This window comes from Nothobranchius furzeri, chromosome 10 (genome assembly GCF_043380555.1).
Source record: "Nothobranchius furzeri strain GRZ-AD chromosome 10, NfurGRZ-RIMD1, whole genome shotgun sequence".
Classification (NCBI taxonomy): Eukaryota; Metazoa; Chordata; class Actinopteri; order Cyprinodontiformes; family Nothobranchiidae; genus Nothobranchius; species Nothobranchius furzeri.
The window spans coordinates 25,745,236-25,764,700 of NC_091750.1; the positions used below are offsets into that span (position 1 = coordinate 25,745,236).

Consider the following 19,465-nt stretch of genomic DNA (forward strand, 5'->3'; position numbering starts at 1 on the left):
TAATATTTCATTGTCTTCTGGTAATACAGCTCCTCCTCACTCTCTTACACAACGTATTAAGGACATGGATGCCTGGATGTCTGAAAATTTCTTACAATTAAATCAAAATAAGACAGAAATTCTGGTATTTGGTTCAAACGCAAAGAGACAGACAGTTGGAGATCTTCTTGCCTCTCTGTCCCTTCAATGTAATAATGAAACGTGTAACTTGGGTTATTAGATAGTGACCTGAATTTTAAAAAACGCATTAATCATACAACTAAAAAAGATGAAACCGATGTTTTATTAAAGATCAGCAGGAAAACAAACGTTTATAGTAAACTAAATGTAGAAGAAATCAAACCAGAAATAAAAGTTCTTCAAGCTCATGAAAAAAAAAACAGTTTGATTGATATGATTTAGGATGAAAACCACCTTCATTCAAAAGCAAAACAAATCACTTCAGCACAGAAAAGATCCGTTCAGAACCCAGAAGAACCAGAGGGCAGGAATCAGAACCGAACGGAGCAACACCTCTGGGTTAGTTTGGTGGCCACGTTAATCAGGACCAGTTCTGCCTCTTCATGTAGTACCCAGCCGGGTCGGAGAGCAGACACTGGTTCTGGTGGCTCGAGCTGCGGTTTTTGGCATCAATCAGGACCAGAGGGGACTGGGAGTAATGGCTGATGATGTCGCAGACTGATGGGAAACACTGGAAACACAAAAAGTGGATCTGAGTGTGCTGCCCCCTACTGGAGGAACCCAGAATGAGGTCTGGATCACAACTTCTGAGCTGTAGGTTCTGCTAGTGACAGCCGTGTGTGTGTGTGTGTGTGTGTGTGTGTGTGTGTGTGTGTGTGTGTGTGTGTGTGTGTGTGTGTGTGTGTGTGTGTGTGTGTGTGTGTGTGTGTGTTTTCACCTCCTGGGCTTTGAGTCCGGTTCCCAGCTGGTACTGCTGGTTTTGCTGCCTGATCTGGATGTTGAAGACCTTGTCCTGGTAGAAGACCATGAGAGTGAATGGCTGGTTGGACTGCTGCTTGGTGCTGTCCCTCACCAGGTACGCTCCGTCCTCAACACACACACACACACACACACACACACACACACTTCAACATGAGGCTGTCACTAGCAGAACCTTCAGCTCAGAAGGCTCCTGTTAAACGGACGGTGACGTAGTCCGTCACCGTCCGTTTACCTGAGGAGACGCGCTACTACCTCTGGAAGTTGTTGTATTACTGCTTGTTGTGTGTTAACCTGACAGTTAGCTTGTAAAATATTATTATACTGTAAGCCAGAAATTTCTCCCATATGAGAGAAAACAATATTGTTTACCTTTATTCAATTCAAAATACTTTATTAATCCCAGAGGGAAATTCAATTGTTTCAGTACACACAATTCTGAGATCAGACATACAAACATAGACACATGACAATAATTGGTGACTGTGGTCATTCGCAACACGAGTCGTGCTACCGTAATAAATCAAGAGGGTTTATATGAGGATAGAGTCAGGGGGAGGGGAAAAACGCACTTCAGAGTTACCCATGACAGAGAGGGCAGCTTTGCTATACAAACAAACACCTCAGACAGATAGGCGCTCAGACGATAGACAACATAAGTGTGGTGGGGAGGTAGGGTTGAGACTCTCCTCACTTCGGTTCGTGCAGCCGCAAGAGCAGCGCTCATCACCTCCGTTTGGACAGGGGAGGGAGATAATGGGTTAGAGAGCACATTGACTCCTATATACGGTTCCACTGCCTTCAGGGTCACAGTCCCGCCCAGGCTGGGATAGGTTGAAAGGGTTTCCATAGCAACAGCAGCATTCCACATTTCTTCTGAGGGGGGAGATTTCACTTCAGCCTCACAGGCTCCAAGGGTACCAGATTCAGATAAGAATTGTTTTGGGTACAGACAGAGATAATTTCCTCTCAGCCTTAGAGTTCTGTTGGTCTTCAACCCCTCTAGATCTAATAATGGCGTAATTAATCTATCCCAATCCGTGCTGATCTGTCAACTCTGTCCTTGATGGAGTCCACCTTCTGTGCCAGAGCCTGAATCTCAGCCAAAGTTCCAAGCGTACGACTCATCTCGACAATTATATGAGTGTGCGTTCACAGCGCGATGCATTCCGTCCCTGAGCTCCGGGATTAAGCCAATATTCCTTGAAAGCTTGTTAATTTTCCGGTATGCCAGTTAACCGCTCAGGGCAAACAGCAGGAATCCCGACACAAAAACGACGAATATCCAAACATCTTCAGAATTCTCTAGTTGAGAGGAAGATCAGGTTCCGCTGTTTCCAGGAGTCCATGATATACCCAGCTGGCTCTGTCCTAGAGGGGCATCCGGGAGCCCCTTCTCCCATTCTCATTGTTGAAAAAATGTGTCAATCGCGTTGAGAGACCAACTGGCCAGATTCATGTTTAATAATTTCCAGTTTCCAGAAAAAATGCAGAAAGCGCAGAGCACAGGCAGACAGGACAGAGAGCCTTGGGAGGAGGAGGGAGGGAGAGGAGAAAAAAGTGTCTGTACTCTCCAAGAGTCGGAAGACAGGATTCACGGAATCATGCCACCCACGGTCTTTTTCATAAATAAATCACGACAAGCTTTGTATATTTTTGTTAATAATTCTACTACAGTTCTGGATTCTTGAGCACCTATTTAACGTGTGCTTAAAGAGCAAGTCACCCCCAAATCAACTTTTTTGCTGATAAACTGTATAAATGAGTGTCTAATTGTACTGCGGACATGTGTAGTCAATAATTTGGCACGTTAGTGCATCTTAGTTAAAATTTAAATATTCTGCCTGAACCTGACAGTGTTGCGCCATCATCAGGTAAAAACTCACCACTGTATTTGAATTTAAATCTGCCACCGCTATTGGCTAAGAGGAATGCTATGATGTTAACTGGTACATGATGTCACAATGTCGTTGTGAGCCTGTGTGTGTATGTGTTAGCGTCTCCGCCCTCTCGGTCTGCTAGGCAACAGCATTTGTTGCATTTTTCAAACATGAAGTGGGAGTGGAGTAAGTTTCTTGTAGGGGGTGACTTGCTCTTTAATAAGCCTGTTACCATGCTGTAAACAAGAGCAGAACTGTCGTAACACGCTGCTGTGGGAAGATTCGACGAGGAGGCATGGACAGTCAGAACACCGGTTCTGAACGTTGGCTCAGGTGGTTGGAGACCAGCAGGTTTGACATCGTCAGAACTTGTGATGCTGATCAGATACACCTGGGGTGGTTGCATGACCTCATCAAGGAGGCGAGGATAACAGCTTTAGCTCCTCCTTCACGGAGGAGCTGAAAGTCACGCCTCATACTGAACCCAAAACAACCCTTTGCACCTACATCACCTGATGACGTGGGTCCACCGTATCGGAGGGCAAAAACACAGTAAACGAGGGAAAGCAGCATTTCAGATTGTTGTGTTGTTGTTGTTGTTGCTACATGTAGCCTGGCTAGTTCAAGCGGTTCAGTTATCAGAAGAAATGGTGCACCGAGTTTGGGCTCAGAGAGCGGTGTTCACAAAAGTTTAGTGTTAGCTAACTTATAAACGTTAGCTCACGTTCTCCCTGCTGCTGATAAACAGTGTTTCATGTTACACTGGAGCGGACTACAAACGGCTACTCTCACATGGGCGACACAAGACAACTGACAAAGCTCATCATGCTAAATCCTACACTGGATCAATATCATAAAAAATAATGATCTAGTAATTCACTACAGTGGGGAATAACACCCGTTCTCCATGGTGAAATATAGGATAAGTCACACACATTCAGTCAGTCCCTGTCTTCCTTATGAAAATATATGAACGTTAAATGTGTAGTTTTTAGCGTTAATCTCTGGAACTATCCATCAAAATGCTGTTGAAAATGAATTAAATGGCATTGAAGATTATTGGCGGCTTTGTAACATATAACCAATCCGGTCTAAAACACATGGAAGAGGCTCTTTGGGCCACGATGTACTTGCTGTTTAATGATGCAAATGCATGTTTAAAATGGCTGCCACGCGTTACTTGTGTTGATTTGAAGCTTTGTGTGCATCCCCTGAAATTAACGTGACATGTCTGATCGCTGGAATATATGAGTAACCAGTAGGTAGAGTTGACAAAACGAGCAAGACACACTCAGCATGGTGACTCCGTCTCTGGTTCAGAGGACTTTCACACCATCTAAGATGCCGCTGATGTCTTTTTTTTCTGTCGTGATCTCCAAATTAACTAGTTAGTGAACTCTTTTACTGATGCCATGATTGTTTTGGTTGTACCCACAAACCTGGCTCTCTATCAGGTCTGAGTTCTCTAGTGCGCCCCATGGTGGAACACTCCAGTACTGCATGCAGTGCCGCGTTGTAGCAAGTATTCCAGGCCTTAGGGTGTTTCTCAATGCCAAGGAACCTCGCCTTGATGTCTTGGCCCCGCCCTGGTTGCCTAGGAGATACGTCATCGGGAGCTGCCAAGACGTGTTCCAATGTTCGTGTTCTACAGAGGCGTGTGTTCTCCGTTTGTTAGCCGTTTAGCTAGCTAAGCAACATGGGAGGTGTCTTGTAGCCTAGCCTTGGTCAAAAATTACCCAGAATACACCGCGGTGTTTTCAAAATGATGGCGGTTCAGAAGCCGGCAGCTACTTCAGGGACAATTTTCAATTTTAAAAGTAAATCAGCTAATTTTAAATGTTTTTTTTAGATCCAAAGAAGTTATCTATTGTTGGTTAGTTGCTTAGTACTTGCAGCTTTGGTGGCTAGCAGGTAGTAACTTGCTTATATTTTAAATTTAATAAATATATGCACAATTTAAAAAGTAAAAAAACTCGTTATATATTTATATTGAAACTAATACATATAAAATATAACGTTATCTCCAGTGTCACGTGACGTTACATGACCGCTGTGGAAGCCGCGGTCACGTGATGCAAGTCTGTTCCATTTAACCGTTTTCTTTGACCAAGGAAGGACAGTGTCCTCGTAAGCAAGGCGCCTGGCCTCGCAAGACATTGCCTCGCAAGGCCAGGCGCCTTGACATTGTGAAACTCCCTTAGTCTCTGGGCAACACCATATTTCCTTCTACCAGAGCCCGTGAGGACAAAGCACTTAGTAACAAACGGTTACAAAACTTTCTCCATCCATAAACCTTCATAAAAGCTTTTTACATACAGCAGGTATGTACTGCCCTCTATCGCCAGGGAAAATACACATTGTCACTTTAATCTTACCAGCAAAACATGTTTGCTGCAAAGCCCAAATTACATTGAGACTGCTAGTCTGATCGCTGTGTCATCTCAGTCTCCATCACAGTTAATTAAAAAAGACTAGTTGAGTTTACACCCTTGTCTGTTAGCACAGCCAACTGTGCAGCAAACATTATTATTACCATTTTACCATCAGATCAACTACAAGTGATGAAACTGGCTTGTTTTTACTAGTTTCAACAGTGCGAACACTCTTTCTACTATAAGTAATGGCTCAGAGGGCGGTCCCATGAGTGGTGTGACATCACATGCAAAGGGTCAATAGCCTTGTAGTGCTAACAGAGCTCAAACACACATGATCCTACCTGTTAAATGATCTCCTCAGCCTATACTGACTTCTGAAGGAGCTGCTAACTGCTTGCTGTGTTCAAGCAGGAAAACATCTCAAATTCCGGAACTGCGCTGCTCTGGGTGGCTTCATGTTGGGAGTAGCTCTGTTGACTATATGTAAGTTTAGCCTTTTCTTGGACATTTTTCTTCTAGTTTCTCAAGAAAACAGTTTTTCTTTTTTTTTTACATTTTACCTTTCTGTTTCTGGTGCTTTGAAGCTTAGAGGGTTTTTACTGCTATTTTTTCACTTTTTGAGCATTTGTAATGATGCATAACCATGCCAACAAGCTGGTTTACAATCGGGAGCAGCTGATTAACATTGGAAAGGCTGAAATAATACCTCAACCGAAGTCACAAATCCCAAATGAGCTAAAATGCAAGAAGCGTGGGTGCAGAGCGGGAGCAAAACAGAGACAGAGAAAGAGGGAATTCAAACCATCTCTTCCATCGATCATAATGGGCAATGTGAGATCACTGGCCAACAAGATGGATGAACTCCAATCCCTTTCAAGGACTCAGCCAGAGTATCGCCAATGTAGTGTTATGTGTTTCACTGAGACGTGGCTGGAGGACCATGTCCCCGATTCCAGCGTCTCTCTGCCAGGATTCCTGACTGTACGAGCAGACAGAGATCTGAAGAGGAGGGGGAAAAGAAAAGGAGGTGGAGTGGCAGTGCTTGTCAACAACAGATGGTGCCATCCAGGTCATGTTTCAGTGAAATGTCGTCTCTGCAGCCCAGATGTTGAACACTTGGCAGTAAGTTGTCGCCCATATTATTTGCCAAGAGTTCACCAGTGTTGTCTTGGCAACCGTTTATATTCCACCTTCAGCCATTGCTGAAAATGCATGTGATGCCATCAGTTCCGTTGTCGCTAAGCTACAAACTCAGCACCCCAATGCACTTGTGGCGATATCTGGTGATTTTAATCATGCCTCGCTCTGCCACACTTCCAACATTTCAACAGTTTGTCAGCTGCTCCACCAGAGAAAACAAGGCATTGGATTTGTGTTATGCAAATGTAAAGAATGCATACATGTCCAAAACTAGACCTCTGGGACAATCAGATCACAATCTTGTTTTTTCTGGTCAGAATACAAACCACTTGTTCAGAGGCAACCTGTGACAAGAAGAACTGTGAGAAAATGGTCACAGGATGCTGAAGAAGCCCTGCAGGGTTGTTTTGAGACCACAGATTGGATGACTTCAAGGAGGGAGACAGGGAATTATTGAGGAGTATACAGAAGCAACTGAAGATCAAGATCAGAGACAGCAAGGAGGCATACAGGAAGAAGCTGGAGAACAAACTACAGAGGAACAATATCAGAGATGTCTGGTCAGGGATGAAGAAGATCACAGGCTTCAAGCAGAGGAAGGATTGCACAGATGGCAGCCTGGACACAGCCAATGAACTGAACAAGTTCTTCAATAAGTTCAGTTCAGGAACAAACCCAGCATCCTCCTCGCCTGTCCCCAGCCAATCAGACATCCCATCCTCCTCTGATCCAACATTTTCCTGTCACACGCCAGCTATTTTGTCCTCCAACGCAGTCATGGACTCTTCTGGTTCTATAAATCTGTCTTCAACCAAGTCAGGAGATGCTGCTGCCCCATTTACCTCCCCCTCCCACCTATGTCTCTAGATGTCAGGTGAAGAGGCAGCTGGAGAGACTGAACAGGAACAAGGCTGCAGGTCCAGATGGTGTCAGCCCCAGAGTACTGAAGGCCTGTGCAGAGCAGCTCTGTGGGATTCTGCAGCACCTCTTCAACCTCAGCCTGCCCAGGATAAGGTTCCAGTCCTGTGGAAGACATCCTGCCTTGTTCCAGTTCCAAAGAAAACTCACCCATCAGTCAATGACAACTACAGTCCGGTTGCCCTGACATCCCACATCATGAAGGTCCTGGAGATACTCCTGATGGTCCACCTGAATAAGCAAACTGTCACAAGCGTGCCGGTGAGTGAAATGGAGGTGAGGATCCACACGCGGGTGAGGAAGGAGGCAGGCAGGCAGACAGGAACATTTAGAGGGTTTTAATGAGACACGCAGGACAATGAAACAATGAACCAGCCAGACAAAATGGACTAACATGGTTTAAATACAGGAGGAGCTGGGACCTTGGGTGATTGGGAGACGAGAGACAGGTGGGAGCAATTAACATGGACACAGGACTGAACAGAATGGGGAGACAGGACAGGGTGTGACAGTACCTCCCCCTCAAAGGGTGGATTCCAGACGCCCACAGGAACATAGAGCAGGGCGGGAAGAGGGGGACATGGAGGGAGGGCCGAGAGGGACAGAGGGACCAACGGAGAGGAGGCAGGGACCAGTAGAGTCCAGGGGCCTGCGCCTGGGGCAGAGGAGGCGACGACGGGCTCTTGGGGGCCTGCGCCTGGGGCAGAGGAGGAGGCGACAACGGGCTCTTGGAGGCCTGCGTCTGTGGCAGAGGAGGAGGCGACGACTGGCTCTTGGGGGCCCATGCCTGGTGAGGGCAGGACTGGCGGTGACCGGAGGCAGAGACGCCAGAGGACATGTCTTTGACTTCTGGCCTAGAGGCGGCGGCGACGACCTCAGGGCTGGAGGTGGCGGCGACAAACTCAGGGCTGGAGGCGTCGTCGTCGGCCTCTGGGCTGGAGGCGGTGTTGTCGGCCCCTGGGCTGGAGGCGGCGTCGTCGACCTCTGGGCTGGAGGCGGCAGCGTCGACCACTGGGCTGGAGGCGGCGGCGTCCACCACTGGGCTGGGGACGGCAGCGTCGACCACTGGACTGGAGACGGCGGCATCCACCACGGGACTGGAGACGGTGTCGACCACGGGACTGGAGATGGCATCGACCATGGGACTGGAGACCGTGTCGACCACGGGACTGGAGATGGCGTCGACCACGGGACTGCAAACGGCGTCGACCACAGGACTGGAGACGGCGTCGACCATGGGACTGGAGATGGCGTCGACCACTGGACTGGAGACGGCGTCGACCAATGGACTGGAGACGGCGTCGACCACGGGACTGCAGACGGCGTCGACCACGGGATTGGAGACCGTGTCGACCACGGGACTGGAGACGGTGTCGACCACTGGACTGGTGACGGCGTCGACCACTGGACTGGAGACAGCGTCGACCATGGGACTGGAGACGGTGTCGACCACGGGACTGGAGACGGTGTCGACCACTGGACTGGCGACGGCGTCGACCACTGGACTGGAGACAGCGTCGACCACGGGACTGGAGACGGCGTCGACCACGGGACTGGAAACGGCGTCGACCACTGGACTGGAGACGGCGTCGACCAATGGACTGAAGACAGCGTCGACCACTGGACTAGAGACGGCGTCGACCACGGGACTGGAGACAGTGTCGACCACGGGACTGGAGACGGCGTCGACCACTGGACTGGAGACGGCGTCGACCAATGGACTGGAGACGGCGTCAACCACTGGACTGGAGTTGGCGTCGACCACTGGACTGGAGGGAACACCGACCTCTGGACTGGAGGGAACGCCGACCGCTGGACACGAGGGAACGTCGACCTCTGGACACGAGGGAGCATCGACCTCTGGACACGAGGGAACGTCAACCTCTGGACACGAGGGAACGTCGACCTCTGGACACGAGGGAGCGTCAACCTCTGGACATGAGGGAGTGTCGACCTCTGGACACGAGGGAGCATCGACCTCTGGACACGAGGGAGCGTCAACCTCTGGGCACGAGGGAGCGTCGACCTCAGGACACGAGGGAGCGTTGACCTCTGGACACGAACGACAGTCGACGTCTGGACACGAACGACAGTCGACCTCTGGATACGAGGGAGTGTCGACCTCTGGACACGAAGGAGCGTCGACCTCTGGACTGGAAAGAGCGTCGACCTCTGGACACGAGGGAGCGTCGACCTCTGGATACGAAGGAGCGTCGACCTCTGGACTGGAGAGAGCGTCGACCTCAGGACTGGAAAGGGTGTCGACCACCGGACTGGGGCATCGACCTCCATCGACTTCTGGTCCGTAGCCGTCGACTTCTGGTCCGGGGGCGTCGGCTTCTGGACCGTCGGCTTCTGGACCATCGGCTTCTGGACCGTCGACTTCTGGACCGTCGGCTTCTGGACCGTCGACTTCTGGTCCGGGGGCGTCGACTTCTGGTCCGGGGGCATCGGCTTCTGGACCGTCGGCTTCTGGACCATCGGCTTCTGGACCGTCGACTTCTGGACCGTCGGCTTCTGGACCGTCGACTTCTGGTCCGGGGGCGTCGACTTCTGGTCCGGGGGTATCGGCTTCTGGACCGTCGGCTTCTGGACCTGGACCGCCGACTTCTGGACCTGGACCGCCGGCTTCTGGTCCGGAGGCGCCGGCTTCTGGACCGCCGACGCCGGCTTCTGGACCGCCAACTTCTGAACTGCTGACTTCTGGACCGCCGACTTCTGGGCCGGAACCGCCGACTTCTGGACTGGAACCGTCGACGTCTGGACCAGAACTGTCAACTTCTGGACTGGAACCGTCGACGTCTGGAGTGGAGGCGGAGCCGCTGCATGAGGGGCTTCCGACTTCTGGACTGGTCGGCCCGGGGGAAGAGCCTCTTGGTTCACCGCTGGGACTGGAGCGGACTGAACTGGTGGCGCCGGGAACTGGTAGAGCAGGGAGGATAGAGTGTCCAGCTGGAGCTCCTGGAGACTGAGGCTCTGATGGAGTTGGGCCAGCTCAGCTCGGAGACCGGCAAGCTCTGCTGAGTGGACTGCAGGCTTAATCCTTTGGCCTGGAGACGAGGGAGCTGCTGACTGGACCGACACCTTCTCCTGGTGATTCGGGGAGGATAGGGTGTCCAGCTGGGACTCCTGGAGGCTGACGAGCTGACGGATCCGGCCAAGCTCCGCCTGGAGACCGGCAAGCTCTGTCAGCTGGGCTGTAGGCATGGTTCCTCCGCCTGGTGATGACGGAGGTGCTGATTGGACCGGAGACGGGACTGCTGGTCTGACTGGGGGTGGGTCCAAGCTGGCGCGCTGAGCCGGGGCAGCGGCGAGCTCGCGGCCCCGTCCTGGGACAAGGGGTGACGGCGGAGCCTGGCATCCTTCCCAACGCTGTGGGAGCACACAGCCAGTCTGGTGCCCACATAGCAGGAGCGGTCCATCTGCGCCTCCCCGTCCAAGTCTCCATCCGGCTCCGGGAGGGTGGAGAGGACCGCCGAGGCTGAAGTTCAGCGGCAACGTCTGCGGCGAGGCGACGCAGGAGGAGGAAAAGCCGGCTGGTGGTTGGAGATCAGGAATTGGAGCAAGCACTCCCAGGGGAGAATCTCCCAGCTGGATCCTTTGTTGGGTTGGTTCATTCTGTCACAAGCGTGCCGGTGAGTGAAATGGAGGTGAGGATCCACACGCGGGTGAGGAAGGAGACAGGCAGGCAGACAGGAACACTTAAAGGGTTTTAATGAGACACGCAGGACAACGAAACAATAAACCAACCAGACAAAATGGACTAACAGGTTTCAATACAGGAGGAGCTGGGACCATGGGTCATTGGGAGACGAGAGGCAGGTGGGAGCAATTAACATGGACACAGGACTGAACAGAATGGGGAGACAGGACAGGGTGTGACACAAACTAGAACATATCAGGACCCGCTGCAGTTTGCTTATCGCCATGGAGTTGGAGTTGAAGATGCCATCATCCAGCTGCTTCAACCAATCCACTGTCATCTGGACAAAGCAGGCAGCACTGTGAGGGTCATGTTCTTTGATTTCTCCAGTGCATTTAACACAATCCAGCCTAATGTACTTTGCCAGAAACTCCAGAAGACACAGGTGGGGGCCTCAACTATCGTCTGGATTAAAGACTACGTGACAAACAGACCACAGTTTGTGAGGCTGAAGAACTGCACATCAAACCAGGCGATCAGTAACACAGGAGCACCACAGGGGACTGTACTGTCACCATTCCTTTTCACCCTGTACACCTCAGACTTCCAGTGCAACTCAGAGACCTGTCAACTACAGAAATACTCAGATGACTCTGCAGTTGTCGGGTGTATCAGAGACGGACAGGAAGCTGAGTACAGAGAACTGGGCGCTTTGTGGCATGGTGTGGAAAAAATCATCTGACCTTGAACGTGAACAAAATAAAGGAGATGATTTTAGACTTCAGAAGAATGTTTCCATCATGGGAGAAGAAGTGGAGGTGGTTGAGGAATACAAATACCTTGGAGTTCACCTGGACAACAGACTGGACTGGAGAAAGAACAGCGAAGCCGTTTGCAAGAAGGGACACAGCAGACTGCACTTCTTGAGAACGCTTAGGTCCTTCAATGTCTGTAGCAAGATGCTGCAGATCTTCTACAAGTCTGTTGCTGAGAGTGTAATCTCTTCAGCCATCGTCTGTTGGGGTAGCAGCATCAGAAGCAGGGACCTGAAAAGGCTCAACAGCCTAATAAAAAGGCTGGTTCTGTTCTGGGGACGACTGTGGAACCACTGGAGGAGATAATGCTAATAAGGATTCTCCAGATAATCAAGAAAATGATGGACAACCCTGAGCATTCTCTTCACAAGACTGTCTGACAACGGAAGAGTGTCTTCAGTCAGAGGCTTCTTCAGTTTTGCTGCAAAACTGACCGCTACTGGAGATCCTTCCTGCCAACAGCCATTGTAATATACAACAACTCTTTGATGACTTGATTATAATTATTATTCTGAGCTACTACAGCAATCAATCTCCCTCTGGGATTAATAAAGTATTTTTGAATTGAATTAAAAATCGGCAGGAATCTGGCACTCAACCTTGTTGCTAAAGCTACAGCAGCCCACAAGAGATCAGTCCTTTTCATTTTCCTCCCTCTTGATCCAGTTAGCTTGAGGTTTACAAACCCACAAATAATTCAATGAAGGTTAAGTTAGCATTCAAGCTAGGTAGGTCTGCTATGCTGTGCATCACCCCACAGTGCGTGCTCGGAGCTGGGACACATTCTGGTTGGTTGACAGCTCCCTCTTGTGGGTACACAGCTCTATTGGTCAACGCTCTAGACTCTGGTAAATGATTGGTTTAGGTGTAGAAGTGAGGGGAGGGGCTTAGAGGAAATATAAATGATGAAAGATGACCTACTTTTTGAACAAAGAACAGGGTCAGATAGTCACATTGAAGCTCATTTATTCTATCCACCTTTACCTACACACCTGGATGGGTTTCACCAAGTCGGTTCAGAAAAAACCCAAACAGCTTACGAGAATCATATGGTTCTGGTACCTTATGAACTTGCTTCAGACAGTCTTCAGCCTGACCACGGGTCACTTTCCCAACGTACCAGCGGGAGTCCAGATCCTGTAACCACACAGGGGTGAACCGTGTGTGTGTGCGCGTGTGGTGTGTGTGTGTGCATGTGCATGTGTGTGTGTGTGTGTGTGTGTGTGTGTTACCACAGTGGATGTTGCAGCAGCAGGATGGGTCAGCCTTTCGAATCCTGGAAGCATAATTTGGTTTCTGTACAATCCACTGGTTAACTGAGTTCTCAGATTTAACGAGCATAAAAGGTGATGAAAGAAAAAGTTGGATTAAATGAACAGGTGGGGATGATCTTTGGCTCCATTAATGGATTCGTTTACAGGAGGCACCGATAACTAAAACTGGCACTTTCCAGCCTTCAGTACCATCGGTTTCTAGAGAGGGCTCTACTGCTGATCTTAGAACCATTGTTGTCTAATCAAAGTCATTATCATGCATTTTACATTAGAGGCTTCATCAATTATTGTTTATTAACACATTTTAGTTTTTTCTGGACAAACTCCAAATATAATCAATCCATGAATTTAATTAGTTTTTACAGTAAATATTTATCAGATATGTTTTGGTCCCAGACTAAAGTAACTGAACTTTTACCTGATGGCAGCGTGGGGGGCAGAGAGGCCGAAGAGTGTTCTGGTCGGTAGCTGTTCAAAACCAGACAAAACAAACCTGTTTAAACTCTTATTTAGTCCAAAATATCCAGAGATGATGAAATAAAAGGATGATTTTATTTTTTGCTGTAAACACATTGTAACATCTAGCAATGGTCCGTTTTCACCTACAGATCGACCTACGTGCCAACAGTCATCTGTAAATTCCATTCTCAATGTGGATTTTACATCCTAGCTTCCTACAAACCCAGAAGGATACTGCAGCCTTGTTGGCATTTCAGGAGGAACAAGATGTCAGGCTGTGTTCCCAAACAAAGCCTTCTTTTGACATCACAGCAGGATTGCTCACTCTCTGAATAAAGTGGCTATTTTCAGCTCAGATGAGTTAATCAATTGTGAAATGGAATGAACAATAATGGTTGATGAATAATTATAATGTTTTGATTAATCTGTGCTTGAATTACTGAAGTTTGAAATGAATGTTATTATTACATTGAAAGATTCATATATATGATGGTCAGTTTGATATGACAAGGTAATCATCATCCACACTCAGACACAAGGTTCATTAGAGATAAATTAAAGTTAAGTTAAACGTCATGACGCAGACATTTTCTTAGCCACAAATCGGAGCATCCTGCATCTGAAAGAAGGCGTGATGTTCTGAGGTTTGCTTGTTAACACCCCTTACAAATGGCACGTCCTGGTTGGCCAAGAAATCATAATGAGAATATTAAAACAGAGCTCACTTGACGGTGAGTCAGTTCTGGAGAAAGCTACGGACAGGCCATCCGGAGCGAACCCTCTTTAACCCAGAGCATTTTTGACAAGCTGTCAAAAACCGGTTCCTGCAGAACAAAGCTGATACAGTTCCGACTCCCTAAGAGTCCTTCTAGACGCAAACGATTTAATCTATCTGTTGTGACTCGGAAACATCTCTGGACTGGAGAGTCGGTGCTGCGGTTAATCTACCAAACCTCGGTGCTCAGCGGTCATCCGACCTCCCTGACCTCCTGATCCGCAAAGAGGGTCTCCAAAGAAAGGGTGAGGTAGACACACAGATTGCGTCTGATGCCGGTTTGATAAGAACCAAATTCATAGCTTAATGCAAATCAAATTCTTTTCACCCAGAACTCAGTTCTTCTAGATACAAGGTTCTGATGAACACACACCATTAAATCACCACACATCACATCACATCCACTTAGATTCATCCAGCACAGCCGTCTTAGTTAACCTGTCATGTTTTTATTTGTTTAAAAAACTAATTTCTTATCTTTTATAAACCTGACTCTGTCTGAATTGAGACGGAGTCTGTTTGATCCCTGAAAAAGCAAAGAATCCTAGAATCTTCTGATTAAACATCCACAGACCAAGCAGGTTGATATTCTATATTTATATAGAGTATCACAGCTTATTGGTCATAAGTAAAGGTACTATATTAAGCTTAAAAGCAACAACATTTACCCTCTACAACATTGAATCCATTTGGTTTTGTTGGTGAGTGGTGTCCCGCAGGGCTCACAATGAAGAACGCTGTAGTTTAAACAGTTAATTTTCTTCAGTAGTTTGATGTGTTGGTCTAAAACAACTTTTTTCACAAACGTTGCAAATTATACAATGTGAATCAGAAACGGCCTCATTATAAAGGAAATAAACAAATGCATGAATAAATATCATCACTTATTTTAAACTAAAACAAGCCAAGAACACAAGCCTGTGGTTCTCCAGAACTGAGGAGCTACAGATAGGATTTATTTAAAAACCGGAGGTTTACAGACCTGTCAGCTTGGTATGGATAAACTCCGGGAATTTCCGGGCGGGGCGGCAGGTTTTTGTGCAAAGGGAAGGTGTGGTTCTTATGAACTGCAGAAAGAAGTAGAATTTACTGATTAAATTCTTTCGTCTTTCATTTCTGTGAAGTTTAACCTGATAAATATAATATGAACAAATTCATGATGAAGCAGTATCTGATCAAACACTTCTGCCACGGACCACGACCACAGGAGGTGGGTTACCTTGGCAACCAGAAATAACTGACTCCTCATAGCGACACAAACTTCAGTTTTCTAGAACTTTCAAATGTTTTAGATTTTTGGAAGGAATGAATCACCTGATGAATAAACTCACCTTTACCTTGAGGAAGCTGAAGAGAGAAGAGAGAAACATGATCAGAGTTTATTCTGCACGGACTAACATACGCAAGATGTAAACTAGAGGTTCTGGTTCTGAGGCTCAAAACTGACTCAGCTAAACAATAATTGACAGACATCATGTTTTATATATACATACCAGAGCTCACTGCTGGTAAACCAGCAACACGTGGGATTTTCAAATCACTGATACAGTTGATCAGTTATTGGGTCATCTTTAGGCTTTTCTGGTTGCATTTAGTTTTGCATTTAAAGAGGTCAATCAGTCATATTTATTAAATTTGCAGTGGTCTCTAGTAGGAATGAAGGCGTTGTGAGTGGTACTCTGGGGAAACAAAGCTCTGGTGCACAATTTTCAGGAACTGGAAGTGAGACACGTCAGAGTTGAGCTGAACACGACTCTACCACTGACTCTGTTTTATCTCCACAAATAACACAAGCCTAGAGGAGTTCTGCTGTGTGGTGGAGTTGCTAATGCTAACGTTAGCTTCAACTAGCTGAGACGCTAAACCAACAACAGCCTTCCTCGTCGTGAGTCAAGATGGGTGCGTCCATGAATGTTAGTGACAGTGTGACGTAGATCTGTCAGGATTTTCTAATCCTGGAGTTTCACCGTCTGTTTTTTTATCAGAAGCTACTGCAGGAGATAGGTGTAGGAGACTATCTTCATGTTCAGCCTGCATGAAACACTCAGGGTGACCCGTTAGAATCAGAAATAATAAGTAAAACATGGTTTCTCAGAGAAGGACCAATTTCAACATTTAAATTAACAAATTTACAACCTTTTTCTTGCCAAAGTAACTTAGAAAGCTCCAGTATGACAATAAAGCTACAGCTAATTAGCCCTCTCAGGCTCAAAATAAGTTTTGATAAAAGGACAAACAACTATGTCCTTCAGGGGTACTTCTGAGTTAAAAAATGCTCATGAAATACGTATGTGGAGTAACCAGGTAGGTAGGTTTTAGCGTTGCAAATCTGCAACGCCTGCCTCCAGAGGGTTAAGGGGAATCTCAATAAGCACCTAGAAGCTGAAAATGTTTATGTACAAAAGAAAAATCTGATAAAATTCTGGAAAATTTTTGATCAAGTATTGAGAACCACCTGGAAATAACAGCGAGGTCTGGCTGCTGGGAAGGAAAACAAAAAGATGAAGGACGGTTTATCTAATGCAGGATTCTGCTCACCTCAGGTGGTCCATCAGCCCTGTAAAGAGAAGCAGATCTGATTACTATCAGGTCACAGAGAGATTCAGGTGGACCTGATCTGGGTAAGGACCTGCTGGGGGGGGCCCAGGCTGAAGAGTTGCTCCTGTTGATGGAAAAAGGAGGAGGACCAGGAGGTTTGGGCTTGGTGGGCAGATCAGAGGCGTCTGGCTGAGACCTGAACAAAACACAACAGCACGAACAGGTGTGTGAACAAAAGTGTGTGTGTGTGTGTGTGTGTGTGTGTGTGTGTGTGTGTGTGTGTGTGTGTGTGTGTGTGTGTGTGTGTGTGTGTGTGTGTGTGTGTGTGTGTGTGTGTGTGTGTGTGTGTGTGTGCATACCTCAAGATATGTGTACTCAGCTGCAAAAACAAAGATGAGAGTTAGAAACATAAACTTTGCCAGTTTTACTGTGACTCTGGAATTCCTCAGGGCCGAGTGTTCAGTCCTTTTGTTTTCACAGTAAAAACACCAACTTATCTGTTTAAAGCTCAGAATATACAAGACAAGCACAACCTCAAACAGCATTAATCATTCTGACGAGTCTGGTGGGTAAATGAACTCACCCTGTCCTGCAAGCTGGAATGAGGCTCTGCTGAAAAGAGAAAACAATAATCCGGAGTTATTTAAGCTAATTTTCAGCTTAATAATATAATTTATAATCACTAAGAAATGACAATGTAGCCATAGAAACACTACTTGGTATATGTGATGTGTAGATGCGTGTCTGTATGCGTGTGTGTGTGTGTGTCTATGCGTGCGTGTGTGTGTGTGTGTGTGTGTGTGTGTGTGTGTGTGTGTGTGTGTGTGTGCGTGCGTGCGTGCGTGCGTGCGTGCACTGTCTTCTCCATCCCCAGTGAGTCGTGGTGGATGGCTGCTTATAATGAGCTACGATCCTCTGGAGGTTTCTTACGGTTAAAAGGGAGTTTTTCACTCTACTGTCGCTGCATGCTTGGTTAGTATGAGGATTGCTTTAAAGACTCTGACACTAGTCAGTGACTCGATGCAACCTGCTGGGTTCCTTATATAGGAAACTTTTTACTGATTGGATTAATGAGCTGGGGTCTCATTTATCAAACATTGCGTAGAATCCTTACTAAAACCGAACTTAAGCTCAGCAAAAAAAAAAGTACTTACGCCAAGTAGGTTTGTGATCTATCAAACATGGAGTACGCACAGTTGCACGCAATCTCCGCTTCATAAATCGGAGACTAACGAGAATGTTTCTCAGCTGCTTTTTAGTCAAATCCCGCCCTCGCCACGCCCACTTACTGCCATAAATAGTCAATGCAAAGTGCCTTGTGGATCTCATGCATATACATAAGCCGGCTGTTGCAACGCTCCGCCAATGACGATGGCGACCGTAGATCAAGGCAGATTAAGGAAGCGCAATTCCACATAATCAAAAATTGAGGTATTTGTGGGTGAGGTGGAGAAATGAAAGGAAGTACTTTTGCAAAACAAATAAGAGAAAATCCACGGAGTGGCACAGCGTTGCTGAAGCCGTCAATGTTGGGAGTTCTTCAGAGAGATCTGTGGCGGATATGAAAAAAATGGTCCAATCGGGATACCATCCCCAGACTCCCGGGTGAAAGTCACACATGCTAACCAGTCAGCCAAACAGAGATCTCCCTTGTCCAAGAAGCCAGGGCGCATGATTAATCGGGTCACAGTGACAGGACACACACTGTCACAGACGCATGACATTCCGTCTCTATCTGTCCCCCTGCTGATATTCTGTATTCCGTATTTTGCGCTTCAGGCTGTGTGTGTGTGTGTGTGTGTGTGTGTGTGTGTGTGTGTGTGTGTGTGTGTGTGTGTGTGTGTGCATGTGGGGGGTCATGTTCTGTGTGAAAACGAAGCAGTACAAGTGATAATGCTGCAGGATTTCATAACTTTATCCTTCTCAGCAGCAGCACTGCAGGTGCTCTCCATGTCCAACATGTGTGTAAGCCAGGTCCTTAGTCAACTTCAAGTTGTGCACATTTTTCCGCTAAGTTTTCTTTCATAAATCCCAAAGTTTGCGTGGAAAGTTGCTGACGCAGTTTTCCGTCCCCGTTTTGTGCGTAAGCAAGCTTGATAAATGAGGCCCCAGACCTGTATTGTTTACTGTGTGAAGGTTCTGGAGACGACTCTGGTCCTGATTTGTTGTTATAGAAATAAGCTGAACCATAACGAAATTGTTGTCTTTTCATCATAACCATAATGAAATGAGTTGTATCCCAGACTGAGAAGAAGGCTTTTTTATTAAATAAAAATAAAAATAAAATGAAATAATTCAGTTTTTTACTGTTTCCATTTGTGAGTGCGAGGGTTTCATAGCAGTAAATGAACTCTAAATGGATTTTATGGTCGTAAAGAGACGAGCTAGGGTCAGGAGTCTGACCTGGAGTCACATGACATGGTTAACAGAAAGCAGACCTTCAGAACAAGTAAACACATTCTCTTCTCCTTAAGGGAAGAATTAGAGAAGGAATCACTTTTCTTTGTCTTTACCTCCATAATCCGGTGGTCGAGGCTTTCTTTCTATCAGGTTCAGATTACCTGTGAGGCTTCTGGAGCCTCGGCCAGGTTTGATGTCACGTAACACCTTCGGTGGCTCAGGAGGAACTGAACATAAGCACACAATCATCAGTGATGTCACAGCCAGCTGCAGAGTCACATGACCAGAACAGAACAGCTGATTTCTTTA

The 19,465-nt window shown here is 47.1% G+C and overlaps 1 protein-coding gene across 2 annotated transcripts in view; it reads right to left on the reverse strand.

The window, feature by feature from the left end:
- Nucleotides 1–264: 264 nt before the first annotated feature.
- Nucleotides 265–19,465, reverse strand: part of lcp2a (lymphocyte cytosolic protein 2a) — a 24,048-nt gene continuing 4,847 nt past the window's right edge. Inside the window, exons 11-22 of one of the 2 annotated variants that reach the window (XM_070555426.1) lie at nucleotides 19,270–19,383; nucleotides 17,340–17,365; nucleotides 17,116–17,135; nucleotides 16,848–16,952; nucleotides 16,757–16,775; nucleotides 15,550–15,565; nucleotides 15,201–15,285; nucleotides 13,403–13,452; nucleotides 12,943–12,986; nucleotides 12,773–12,847; nucleotides 899–1,048; nucleotides 265–691 (exon numbers count right to left, since the gene is read on the reverse strand). In XM_070555426.1, the coding sequence (XP_070411527.1) occupies nucleotides 542–691; nucleotides 899–1,048; nucleotides 12,773–12,847; nucleotides 12,943–12,986; nucleotides 13,403–13,452; nucleotides 15,201–15,285; nucleotides 15,550–15,565; nucleotides 16,757–16,775; nucleotides 16,848–16,952; nucleotides 17,116–17,135; nucleotides 17,340–17,365; nucleotides 19,270–19,383 (854 nt within the window). In that variant the 3' untranslated portion in view covers nucleotides 265–541. Of the gene's footprint in view, nucleotides 692–898; nucleotides 1,049–12,772; nucleotides 12,848–12,942; nucleotides 12,987–13,402; nucleotides 13,453–15,200; nucleotides 15,286–15,549; nucleotides 15,566–16,756; nucleotides 16,776–16,847; nucleotides 16,953–17,115; nucleotides 17,136–17,339; nucleotides 17,369–19,269; nucleotides 19,384–19,465 lie in introns of both variants that reach the window. The other variant, XM_054730978.2, reaches the window with a different exon arrangement.